At 43.1% G+C, this 13,344-nt stretch overlaps 1 protein-coding gene across 1 annotated transcript in view; it reads right to left on the minus strand.

Annotated features, from left to right (window-relative positions):
• IL6ST (interleukin 6 signal transducer) overlaps positions 1–13,344 on the minus strand; it is a 32,472-nt gene that overhangs the window by 4,083 nt on the left and 15,045 nt on the right. The window contains exons 8-14 of the mRNA XM_006021248.3: positions 11,943–12,162; positions 10,316–10,492; positions 9,551–9,652; positions 6,991–7,137; positions 5,842–5,982; positions 4,178–4,274; positions 1,848–1,929 (exon numbers count right to left, since the gene is read on the minus strand). Of these exons, the coding sequence (XP_006021310.1) occupies positions 1,848–1,929; positions 4,178–4,274; positions 5,842–5,982; positions 6,991–7,137; positions 9,551–9,652; positions 10,316–10,492; positions 11,943–12,162 (966 nt within the window). The remainder of the gene's footprint in view (positions 1–1,847; positions 1,930–4,177; positions 4,275–5,841; positions 5,983–6,990; positions 7,138–9,550; positions 9,653–10,315; positions 10,493–11,942; positions 12,163–13,344) is intronic.

The raw sequence follows: 13,344 nt of genomic DNA on the forward strand, positions 1-13,344 counted from the left end.
CTTGAAACTAGGGAAAAAAAAAAAATCAAATCATATACTAAAAAAACAACAACCAAAAAAACCCCCAAACAAACAAACCCGAAAACCAACCCCCCCCCAACATCTCCTATAACTTATTTTAATTTTATTTAAAAAACATTTTGTCCTGATTTGTGCGTGTTAGCACAGTGTATCTAGAGGTGATTACATAATAGCTAAAAATACACTCTTACTCTTGTATATTGGGTACAGGGGATAAGAGGGTACATATGGGGGCAGGGTGATTGGAGAGTGGGAGTGCAGTGCTGTGGGTATGTGGGTTATGGTGGGGGTGCTGGGAGGTTCCATTCTAGCCAGAGCATACAGTTCCCAACTGCAAGGCCAGGACCCATATGGTGCGGCATAGGGCCAGCCTGGCCCATCCCAGCACAACACTGTTCCAGCTGCAAGGCTGGAACCCACATGGAGCATCATGGAGCCAGCCTGGTCCCTCCGTGCCACATGGGTGCCGGACATGCAGTGGGGAACTGCATGCTGTCAGGAGAGGACGGGACAGCCTGGGATGACTCACTGCTGTGCTGCATGGTTCCCAGCTGCAGGGCTAGGACCCGCATGGTGCAGTATAGCACCAGCCTGGCCAGGTCCAGCCTGTCCTAGCAGCATACAATTCCCTGCTGCATGGCCACAATCTATGTGGAGTGGCATGGAGCTGTCCCATCCCCTCCCAGCAGCATGTGGTTCCTGGCTGCAAGGCTGGGACATGTGGCATGTCATGGGGCCATCCTGGCCCGTCCTGGCACAGTGTAGTTTTGGCTATAAGGCTGGGATCTACATGGCACAGCAGGGAGCTGGCCCAGCTTGGTGGCATGCTAGGTGTCAGAACCACAGGAAGTCCTGCAACATCAGGCTAGGCCAGCTCCATGCCTCCATGCCCACCCCGCCCCCACCCCACTGGTTCTTACCTGCATTTCAACACTAGAACAAGGGAGGGCTGGGGAACAGCCACAGGGTCACCAGGGCAAAAACGTCAGCTAGCCAGAAGCTTCCAGTCTCTAGCAGCTTCTGGGAGTGGGGCAGGGCGAGTTGGTTGCATCACAACTAGAGCCTGAGCCACTTGCTGTTGCAGCTGGCACCTTGTGCTGCCAGCGCCTTGTTGGCTTTCAGATAGACAGCTATTACCTGCCAATGGCTACCTAAATTTTAGAGTGGCCCCGTGGGCCTGATAGAAAGACTAGGTGGATTGGATCCAGCCCACAGGAGGTATTTTGTCTGCCCTCATTTTAGAACCATGGATTCCAGCAGGGGGAGTCAGACATCATTACTCTTTTATGGTACAGTAGAAGAACCCAATACCATCCATTATAAGAACAGAAACATTTGAAATTAAGGCCTTATATGTCAGAGGCACTGACATTTCTTATGGCATATTAAATATCTCAACACTATTTGTAGAAGTTTGCCCCAAGACCTTGACCACAATTTCCCTTGTTCAACCACCATGCAGTCTTCCTGCAAGTAACATCTATGTATCTTATTTACAGATAGCTTATGTGCATTTTCAATTTTTATTCCATTTCCTAAAAATGGTTTTGCAATAATATAACCTCTTTGACTTTACAATAAACAAGAAAGCAAGCAGAACCATGCCCCAAACCTTCAAGTCTACGAAAACGTGCATTAGATGCACTGCATCAAGTTCTTATTTGGGCTTTGAGCACCTTGCACCTAAGATACATTAAGATTCACATGAATGGTATTTCACAGAATCCTAGGTCATAGGATTAAAAGGCAAGAAAATGAGGTCTTCTGACACAGGAGCTCCTACTGGTCAGTTTATTATGAAAGGTTCAGAAAAGGCTAATCCTTACCTTCACTGGAGCTTGAGGGGACCACTGAGCAATGTTACTCTTGGAAGGATCAGGCACGTTTGGCCAGATATACTTTTTAATTCTGTGGAGAATAAAAACATTGAAAAATATATTTCTTGAACCCTGAACTCTTAACCTGAGCTGAGTCCTGCTTTGCATTCTTCACATACAGTATTGGCCCATCAGACTCCTATTTGACAGAAGCTCTAGGGAGGCTAATTTTGTCCTGTCCCATTTGATGTCTGGTGTACTTGTTTGCACGGTACCCTTAACACCTCTTTTTCCAAGTTGTTCCTTATATTAAGTCATTTTATTACAAGGACCACAAGTTTTTAGTTAGCTGTAAAGAATTCAGTAAGGAAGCAGCTGGTTGATCCAGAACATCAGCATACAGTGAAAACCAAGGGCTGGAAAGAGAAGTTAGTGTTTTATAATGCACTGAACTCTTAAACATATGAATGTTAAAAAGTAGCTCTCAACTGCTGTTAATTATTGAGCTAGAAATCCCCATCTCTTCAGGAGAAGCACAGGCCCGTTTCCCTCCTCATAGTTGTTTTACCTTAGCATTTGCTATGGACAGTTGCACAACTGGCAGCTGTTATTGCATCTTGCCACAAGGTGGCAGGTAACAGCTTAACTGCCTTTACCAAACTGCTGCCCCAGAATGGATGTAGAATGGGCAATTATTTGGCTGGTGGGCCAGGCCACTTAATGTTTTGGTAAGCTGTTGAGGGCTGCACACAGTCTTTCAGAAGATTTTATCAAATTATAGATAAAAACAAGTCCCATGCTTAAAAAAAAAAAAAAAAAAAAAAAATCAACCAGCCACTGCAACATTTTAATTTTATTTGAAAAGCGCAGGCTCAGGGGTGATCTGATGGCCACCTATAAGTTTATCAGGGCTGACCACCAGTATCTGGGGGAACGTTTGTTCACCAGAGCGCCCCAAGGGATGACGACTAGGTCGAATGGTCATAAACTACTACAAGACCGTTTCAGGCTGGACATAAGGAAGAATTTCATTACTGTCCGAGCCCCCAAGGTCTGGAACAGCCTGCCACCGGAGGTGGTTCAAGCACCTACATTGAATACCTTCAAGAGCAAACTGGATGCTTATGTTGCTGGGATCCTATGACCCCAGCTGACTTCCTGCCCTTTGGGCAGGGGGCTGGACTCGATGATCTTCCGAGGTCCCTTCCAGCACTAATGTCTATGAAATCTATGAAAAAATAATATTTGTCCCGATTTATGTTTTTTGAGTAGCATATATAGAGGCAGCATACCAGTTCAATATAATGTCTTACTCTTGCATATTGTGTATGGTATGTGGGGGGTGGCATAGGGTATGTGTATTATGTGCAAGTGGGGGGTGGGCTGCCCATGTGTTAGGTCCCAGGAGCTGGCTGGGGGTGTGGGGAGGAATAGAAGGGGGTGGGGGCAGGGGTCATGTGCAGCAGAGTGCTCCTGGGCAGCACACATCTCAGTGTAGTTACCACCTGGTGCCCCATCAACTGGGGCTGAGCCCCACCTGCTCTTGCCTGGGGAAGCCCCTGCTGTGCCTGCAGCCACCTGGGTACTGCTCAGTTTCCCTGCCTTCAGCAGCAGCTCCTCCTCTGGCTCCTGCTGTGCTGCTCCAAGTGGGGGCAAAGGGAGATGCAGCGAGCAGCTCCTGGCCCAGGTGTGCAGGGCTCCAGCTCCCAGCCATCTTCCACCCACTTGGTTGCCCACAGGTGAGTGGAAGGTGGCTAGGAGCTGGAGCCCTACCTGCTGGGGCAGGAGTAGCAGGGGCCAGAGGAAGGGGAGCTGCTGGAGGCAGAGGGAGCCGATAGTAGCTGGGAGGCTGCAGCCACACCAAGAGCAGCTCCACTAGGAAGCTGTGCACACTGGCTGGGGTCATTAGGTGGGTGCAGAGCACAGGCTGCCCTGGGTGGGGCTTAGCCCCATTCAATGCCCCACAGGGGCAGCTGTGGGCTAGGTCCAATCAGCTGGTGGGTCAGATTCAGCCCACGGGCTGTAGTTTGCCCACACCTCCTGTAAACAGACAAACAGGTATAACTTATTCCACTGGAGTTTCACCCCTGATTCTTTCAGGGATAATCCTCATCTGGCTCAGGCAAAGTTATGGAATATGCACCACTATGCCTTCTTTTTTGTACTGGGTTAACTGGCAGGCCTGTAGTGTCTGGACAGGTTTAGTTTCTTAGTTGCAACAGAGTAAGAGTGGAAAATGACAAATAATATCCATGGGGCATTCCTCTATTCACACTGAAACATTACTGTCCCTCCATCATGCTCAAAGAGTCTCACTTCATCACAAAATTTGTACTTACAAGTCCCGTTTGTTAAAAAAGAACAACACTCCCAAAAGGACACTCATCAGGAATGCTAGACACACAGGTACGACTATGGCTTCAATTTCTCCCTTTCCTAAACAGAAGGGGGGGGGCAGGAAGGGGGGGGGGGGGGGGGAAGAAAGATGAAGTTTAGTTCACATGCTCAACAGTAACCGTTTCCAAAAACAATCAATCATTCAGAAAGGCAGGGAGTCTGGGGGCAGAAAGGGGAAGGAGGAGAAACCTAGAACAGCCAGTACATGCAATGATGTGGACCTGTACGTGGACCTGAAGACTTCACTACTCAGCAGCATAACCTTGGTTGCATTCATACAAGCAATTGTGTCATTAAGTGGTGAGCTGTTCTGGAGATTTTACTCTTGATGGAATCAGGAGTAATTTTATACTGGATCGATGTTCAGGCACTTGCATGAATGTCATAGGTTGGTGGTCTGCTAGCTGCCTCAACAAGCTGTTTTCAACCCTGTCCCTACTAACTGCTCTGCAAGATGGGGCTCCCTTTCTTTGGTTAGGTGGTTTGCCTTTCCAGTCATTCAGAGCATCAGGTGGAACTGCGAAATAAAAAAAGCAGTGTACCTTGCACATGCCACTTGCAACCTATTTACAAAGGCTCTGTCTATGTCATCACTCAGATCATGCTTATTTACCAGTGTCAGGACTGCCCACAGTGGTACACATGCAAATGCAATCACTAGCCTGGCCTCAAGCTGATTGGCCGCTTCAGTCCTGTACAAGCTGTTGGTTATCTAGTCTGCAACCTCCCCAGCTATAAATAAGATGCAGCACAGCAACAAGCTAGTAAGTAAACTACTAAATACTAGTTCTTAAGCCAGTGAGGTTTCATATCTCAGCATATCAGAGAGCATTGGTGGAAAGCTAGAAAAAGACATCTCAGTCCTGGGAATGGCACCACAAATTGGTGACAAAGAAACAAAAGGCTGCTATTGGTTGGCACCTGCAAAGTGTCTAGACTCTCAGAAACACCAACACTAGGCTTTATAGTCTTTCAAGTTCCTCAAATGTCTCCATCATTTGCAGAAGCTGCTGTGATAACATGAGGGAAACTGTACAGTTGTCATCACACTGCATATTTTAGGTTTCATTATTCTCCTCATTTGTCCTTAGATTACATATGAATAATGTCAAAACACACTGGTATACATATACATTAGTTTAACACTGCTATGTATGTATTCTAACATTTTTTCCGTTCCGGCTGAGAATACACTGATTGTATGAACCTTTCTTTGAAATCATGGGCCTGATTTAGCGTGTGCACATTACCACCATGACTGCAGGTAAAACCTGGAAATTCCACATGGCAGTGACCAGAACGGACCCAAGAGTGAATATAGAAATGTGTTGTTACCATACACAATAGTACTACTCTAAGGCAAAACAACAAAAAATCTTCACACCCTACCTATTCCTCTCTGGTCATACCTTATTTATTATAACTTATAATTTAGGGCTACAAAGGGCTTAGAGGGAAGAACATTCTTTAAAACATCTGTAAAGCACCTTGCACAACAAGCCTCTATCTGGTTTTGGAGCACCAGCATCACCATAGCTGTAGTTAGAAAACAGTTTCATGAATACTTCTAAAACCAGGTCCCATAATCTGCATAATTAATTCTTACCAAACTTTTGTGTAGTAAATGTAAATACAGGACCACTTTTGCCTCCTACTTCTGTATATGCTGCCATCCGCACTGTGTACAAAGTGTCACTGGATAGGGAAGAGAGGGTATATTCTGTTTTGGAAGGATCCACCTTCACAGCTGGAAGATAAAGGGGAAACATTTTTACATATCTTTTTGGTAGTTTAAATAAAAAAGCTCCAGCTCTGCAGATGTACTAAATGTGTACGCTACATCTATAAAAAACAAGGCATCCAAGACAAAATTAACAGGACATTTTGTGTGTCAGTGATGAAAATAATCATGACAACGTAGACCCACACAGGTTTTCTAAGTCAAAACAAATAATTTAGTTTCTTTGTTCTGTATAAAAGACTTAACTCCATGCTGGTCTGCAGTTATCTATTCATATGTTCCAGAAAGGCACTGAAAAAGCTAAAGCCACCCTCAAACCCAACAGTGTAGCTGCACAGTGAAGTTCAGGATAATAAATCTTTTAATTGCGATTCTCTAGCTCTGACTATTGTAGGAAAAAGGGTCTGACCCTTTTTTTAAGGCCATTTAATTAGTTAAACCTATTTAACTATAACCTGCTGATAACATGCTCGATGCAGACCACAGGATTTCACCAAAGAATTGTGATATTAGACCCTACTGTTGCTAAACTAGAGGATTTTGTTCATTATGCCCAGCACTTTGAAATATTTCCAGGATACCAGGAACAAGAGTGGATTTTAAGAATTAATTATCCTCAATGTTAAAAATCACAGACCTTATTTCCATTTTGGATTTGTCTAGTTTGCTTTTGTTATACCACTGCTCTGGGTTAAGCAGCTTAAGAATCAGACGTCTGATCCCTGTTCCAGTAGTACAGATAGTACCAAGTCACCACTCAATCTTCTTTATGAAGGTGAGCTGAACACTAAGGTATGCTCTGGACCACTAAGCACTTAGAATCATTGTGGTTTTTTTTGCTGCCATAAGCAAAGCCATAGGGTTTCCACTGTCTCCTTTCCACAGGCTGGAACTGCAGGCAGATTAAAAGCATGGAGCTTTTAGTCTTGCTTTTCCTGCTGGCAGTGATCAGTAACTTCCAAAAGATAACAGTCAAAGAAATAAATGTTAATGTTAAGCTCTGTAAATGATTACCTGTTTCATTCCCACTGATAGTTTTGTAAAAGATAATGTAGTTTTTGATAAACCCATTTTGATCATCCACTGAGAGATGCTTCCATGTTAAAATAGCTTCAGTTTTTCCTACTTTTTTTGTCTGAATGGTTGGTCCTTTTACAGGATCTGTAAATGGAAGACCACAATTAGTGTACACATCATCAGTATAAAAAGTCTGGTCAACATTACCTAGAAGTTACCTACAAAATGCATTTTTTTGCTTGAAATTATTATATATTATATTATAGGTACATGGCAAATTCCTGGGTTCAACATGAAAATAAAGAAAAAGTTTGGACAGTTAAAAATTATTTTAAAACATCTCTCCCCTATCCTCGAAGGAAATAATGGCTAACCTGAAAAATGTAAAACTCAAAAGTCAAAGGGGGCAAAATACCCAAGTATAATGTGATGCGGTGGCGGACAAAGCTAACCAAACTCTGACGTACATCCACCGATGCATCTCAGGCAAAACCAGGGAAGTCATCCTCCTGCTTTACTTGGCCCTGGTGAGATCGCAGCTGGAGTACTGTGTGTCCAGTACTGGGCCCCCCACTTCAGGAAGGATGTAGAGAAGCTTGAGAGAGTCCAGAAGAGAGCCACTCATATGATCCAAGGCCTGGAGGGAAGGCTGTACAAGGAGAGGCTGAGGGACTTGGGACTCCAGTCTGGAGAAGAGAAGGCTCAGGGGGACTTTGTGGTAGCCTACAACTTCGTAAGAGGGGTACACCAGGACCTGGGATAACATGTGTTCACCAGAGCTCCCCAAGGGATAACAAGGTCTAACGGCCACAGTAAACTGCAGGAAGGCCAATTTAGACTGGGTATTTAAAAAAAAAAAAAAAAAAAAAAGAAGCTATTTACGGTGCATGTGTCCAGGGTCTGGAACAAACTCCCCCCAGAGGTGGTGCAAGCATCTACTCTGGATTCCTTCAAAAAACAACCACAGCTGGATTTATTTCTTGCTGGAGTCACTTGATCCCAGCTGACTTCCCACCTATAGCGGGGGGGGGGCTGGACCCAAAGATCTCTTGAGGTCCTTTCCAGTCCCTAATGTGTATGAAATCTATAACAAGCAAACAAACGAAAAAACTGCATAGAAATGCTAATTTACTGAAGTAATTTTCACTGAAAAGTGAAAAAGCACAAGATCATCTGGTAAAGGTACTAATCTTAAATTACTAAAGAAGAATAATTTTGGGAATCACAACCACTTAAAATTTACCATTCATACATTGTAAACTAGATCAAAATGCAGAGACGGGAGGGTATAATTTAATTTCTAACAGGATGGCTGCACAAAAAAAGTAAGTTAGGGTGTGAATGCTTACTCTGCAATTAATGTTCACATGCATACTCTTATCTCATGGAAAAATGTAAGATAGCTTATTTTTCCTTGAAATTGGGGCAAGTTACTGCAATCATTTACAGCAGGTTAACAGCATGCACATGGGCTGTTCAAGCAGATTAACTGACACACTGCAAGTTCATACCCTGGCTTACCTCAGAGCAGGGGTGGGCAAAATATGGCCCATGGGCTGGATCTAGCCAGCCAAGAGATTCTGGCTGGCCTGTAGTGGTTCTCTTGGCCCTGCCTGGTCCAGGTATAGATGCAGGCCTGGGCCACAGTGTGTGGCCTGACCTGCTGCCCCTGGGCTTCCAGCAGGGCAGTGGCCAGACTTGCTTCCCAGCACTCCCTGCAGCAGCAGCTCTTTCCAGCTGCCGCTGCCAGACTTGGACCTGCTGCCTGGGCAGCCTGACCCATCTGCCCCACATCCACCACCAGGGGGCTGGATGGAGTGGGTGGGCAGGGTCTTTATGGAAACTGGCTTGAGACAAACAGGCAGGGTGCATGGCCAGGCAGATGGGACGGGGCTGTAGGCAGGTAGGGAATAGCATCCAGGAGCAGGATGGGCAGATGGAGCTGGGATCAGGATTGTGGGGTGGTGACAGTGTGGGGCTAGGGCCCTAAGCAGGGGATCATGGCTCTGCCCTGTGCCACCCTGTGATGGGCACCCATTCCGTGGGCAGGGGCACATGGGGAGCAGATCATGGTTGCCCTGGCCCTGTGCTGTCACTGCCCCGTGATCCCAATCCTGGCCTTACTTAAGTTGAAGCTAAGTCCAAATTAAGAGCACCAGAATATGAACCTGGAAAGAATGATATAAGGAATAACAATTAAGGAACGGCCCACAAATTACCTGCAGGAATAATGATAACAGAGGAAAGAGTAAATAAAGTGTAATGGGTAGGAAAATCTATGGATGAAGTTGAGAGAGGAAAAACTTTTAGGAAATATTTGTTGGTATCAAGAAAGGGAAACTGTTTAAAGGAAGTAGGGGAAGCCTACATTTTAAAAAAGGTGTCTGAAAACTACAGGCAGGAAAAAGCCATTAGCACAGTTAAGTGTACAACAGAGATACAATCTTGCACATGTGCATGGGGATGGGCCATGTGCCCTAGTAAGCCTCTCTCCACTTTCTATAAAGTCAGTCAAAAAGATGGTTTATGACAGTTAGGGCTGGATCTTTGTACTTACAGTCCTGCTTAAGATAAGCTTTTGTAGATTGACCATTTCCTTGACCATCAGCATACAACGGATACACAGTTATCTGGTAACACTTGAATGGCTTTATATCTCCTAATGCAAGGATTTTAAAAGATAAAACACACCTCATCAATACCAATTCATTTACTTGAGTTTAAAAAAATGCATTGGGAATGCATCTTAATTAGTTGAATGGTGTCTTCCAGACCTATTACCAGTAAGCCAATCAAGAGACAAATCTAGGCCCAAAATTGTAATGAAAACAAAGTCCCACAAAACCTATTAACAAAAGCATTCTTAAAAAAACAGATCTTGGAAGAATTTTAAAATGCAAGTCTCAGAAAGCATAACGTATATTTTCTGAAATTCTGCAGTTACTGAGTTCAGTAACAATGTTATAGTATGTTGAAAACGTAGGGTTAGATGTGGTTTCATGCAATTCCTAATAAACTGTCATGCTATCGTATATCATATGGTAATATGTTTCAGTTTCAAAAACTTAAATATTCCCATAGTTTCGATTTCCTGTAAAGCCGTATTTGACATTTCTGTCCCAAAGCCAAATGCTAATCAACATTAACAGCCAGTAAGCAACATGCTCTTCACACAGCAGCACAATACCTTCTCCTTCTTACTTATGGTTACATCAAATGCATCCAAAACAAACCAGCTTCTACCACATCCCAATAAGGTTTCTCAAATTAACTACTCTGGGTTCTATAATCTTTACATATTTTAACATATTAAGTCAAATACCTTTTAGAAATGTGCTTTCAGAACTGCCAGGCTCCTGCTGCCATTCAGTGACATAGCTGGAATTATTAGACATCTCATACCATTCAATCACATACTTCGCCACATGGCTGTTGGGAGCAATCCAGTGTACCCACAGCCTGCCAGCATGAGGAGCTGCTCTAACATTTTTCACAGAAGCTAAAATGAGAAAGAAGGTTGCTGGGAATAATTCATATACACAAGATCTCCAGTGCGCAAAGGCATTTGCACTAGCTCTTTTTTTTTTTTTTTTTTTTTGTGTAAGATGCTGTTAAATCTGGCCCCAGTTTAAAGTAAATTAAGCCATCAATATTAGTAAAGCTTTACTAAGCACATAAGAGCCACTTTGATGGAATCTTGTAGTGCACACTTAAGAGCGATTAACCAGAATTTCTGAATCTTCAAGGGCTAAACTAAATGTTTTTGGGTACATTAAAATTATTACTTAGCATTTCAAGAGGGCAGTACTATATGCCATCTAAACTTCCTGCAGTAAGTAACCACCTATCATAGAAAAGGTGATGCAATATCAACGGAAGAAATCAGCAGTCAGTGGCAGACCTAGAATCAGACTTTAGTTCTTGGCTCCCAGCCTTGTGGACAAAACATGCCATTCACTTGATTCACTGCTGCTAAACAATGCTAAATACCCTTAGCGTAACATCTTCTGATATGAAAAAGCTAGTACAACAAGGCTGAGGAAAATACTGCATTGTGTTCCTTCCCTACTGAAAGAGCCCTAGCTTGTATTTTATTGCTTTTCAGAAACAACGCTTCAGATCCTTTCCATACTAGTGGCTAACAGCAGCAAAAACAGTGGATGTTTCATTCATACCACCTTGTTTGTAGAGTAGAGAGCAGCAAGTCATATGATGCTGCATCTCATCTCTAGCTGCTTGACCATTCAGCCCACTTAATGCAAGAGTCTGTAGACCTTAGGTGCTAGAAATAAGGAGGAGCTTAATTTTTCTATACCAGGTGCTATTCCTACAGAATAAAAGGTGATAATGAGTAATTACCAAAGCAAATAGTAAGTGGAAAAAGTGAATGAATGCTTCCAGGCATCATGTCTAGGGAAGTGGGGAGGTAAAAGACAGTGATGGGGCAGCATGTGTGAAGGAAGAAAATAAAGAGGTGACAAAAAAAGTACTGAAGGAAGTGCAAAGCAGCATAGAAGAGCACCAAATGGATAGCAAGGGAATAAATCCAAAGAGAGGAAAAAAACAAAAACAAACAAACAAAAAAACCCCACCTGTCAATTGAGAAAAGAATGCTTAATCTATTCAAAGATACACAGAATTATTTTCATTTAATGGAGCAGTTGCTGCAGAAATGTCTTGTGGTAGTACAATCACTGTGAGAAAAGGCGAGAAACTATCCAACTCTCAAGCTACAATTTATACAATTGAAAAAAAGTGACTGATGATTCAAGAAGGGCCTGTAAACAAGGCATGTGCATATTTATTCAGGTAACGTATTAGTTTAAGCACCAAGAATGTAAGCAGAAGTCATTATGCACTTCATGTTTACCATTACCTGTAACATTTAATAGTTACAAATACAAACACTTTTTTTTTTTTTTTTTTTAGCAGCAAAGTAAGGCACTAACCTTTTGAGTTGCTTGCTGGGATAAGTAAAACCGATGCAGGAGATGAACCAACACTGTTATGAGCAGTCACTGTTACATCATATGTCCCCTTTGGTAACTCTAAAGTCAGGTTTGTGGTGTTAACGCTGTGTTTTTCAAGTGGTCGTGACAGAGGCAATCTTGCTTTGATAGTCACTTCGTAATGCAAGATTATCCCATTGGCTTCATAATGATCAAGCTCCTATTATAAAGTAGTTTACTTTTACTGATTTTAAACCAAAAAAGTATTAAGCAGTCATTTAAGCAGATTACTGTGTTTTTTGCATGCACAATTCCTGTATGTTTCCATAACGTACACATAAGAAATGATTTTACCCTGAACATCTTACTTATGCTAAAATCCCTACTGAAGTAATAAAATGTGTTACAGCTTTAGTGTTAGTGATGCATTAGAATGCAAAATGGCATTAAATAAATTTAAGTTCTTCAGAAATAAGAATCAGACACCGCCTCTACATTTGTAATATTCCTTCTTTTCAGCTACACCAAAATCATAATCATAATTTAGGGGAGACAGGGCTGGAAGGATGAGAGAACAGATGAGAAGAAAGTGGCACATCAATTCTGTGCAAGGCCTCTCAGTAAAGTCCTTAGAAGGGGTGTCGCAGTGTAACTGTAAAATCAATAGTGACAGGAAGAGTAATACTACTTTAGAATAAATAGTTGGCATTCTCTCCTCTCCCAATAGAGCTAATAACAGATAAATTAAAGAGGACAGAATATTGATCATAAAAGCACTGCATTGGCATTATACTGAACCTAAGTTTCTGAAACAGGCTGGATATTAACTAATCTAAGGTTCTTGCAGAGGAATGCATTTTCCTTACTATCGCAGGAAAAACCATGGTCCTTTCATTATAAGACAATCTGACCTATACGTTTCATATTTGGATTTACCGGTTTGTAATCCAATAAAATGAACAAGAGTACATAATAGCTCCTACAGCTCCGATTGTGTATTCCAGCTGTCAGCAACCCCCAGCACGTGTGACAGAGTATGGCATGCGAAACCATTTTGCTCAGCATGCCACAGCTAGCCACGGGACGGGACTGTGGCACCAGCCCCCCCCTGCCCAGGAACACTGGCTGACAGGGGATGTACTGATGCTCTCACCACCCCCAGTGCATCACCACTGGGTCAGGACTGGGGTATTTTTGGCACTCCAACCAAAAATGCTGCCGCCCTTCGATATATACTTTTGAATTTGAAACCTTTCTTCCCCTCCTGGAGAGATCAGACTGACATCTGTTAGTTGGAAGTCAGATTCTCAGACAGAAAATGTTCTTTGTATGCCAGTTGCACGTCATGGCTGTCTCCAGATGTGCATGGACATTTAGATCCCTAGGGACAAGTCCCTCAGGA

This window comes from Alligator sinensis, unplaced genomic scaffold (assembly GCF_000455745.1).
Source record: "Alligator sinensis unplaced genomic scaffold, ASM45574v1 scaffold123_1, whole genome shotgun sequence".
NCBI classification, from domain to species: Eukaryota; Metazoa; Chordata; order Crocodylia; family Alligatoridae; genus Alligator; species Alligator sinensis.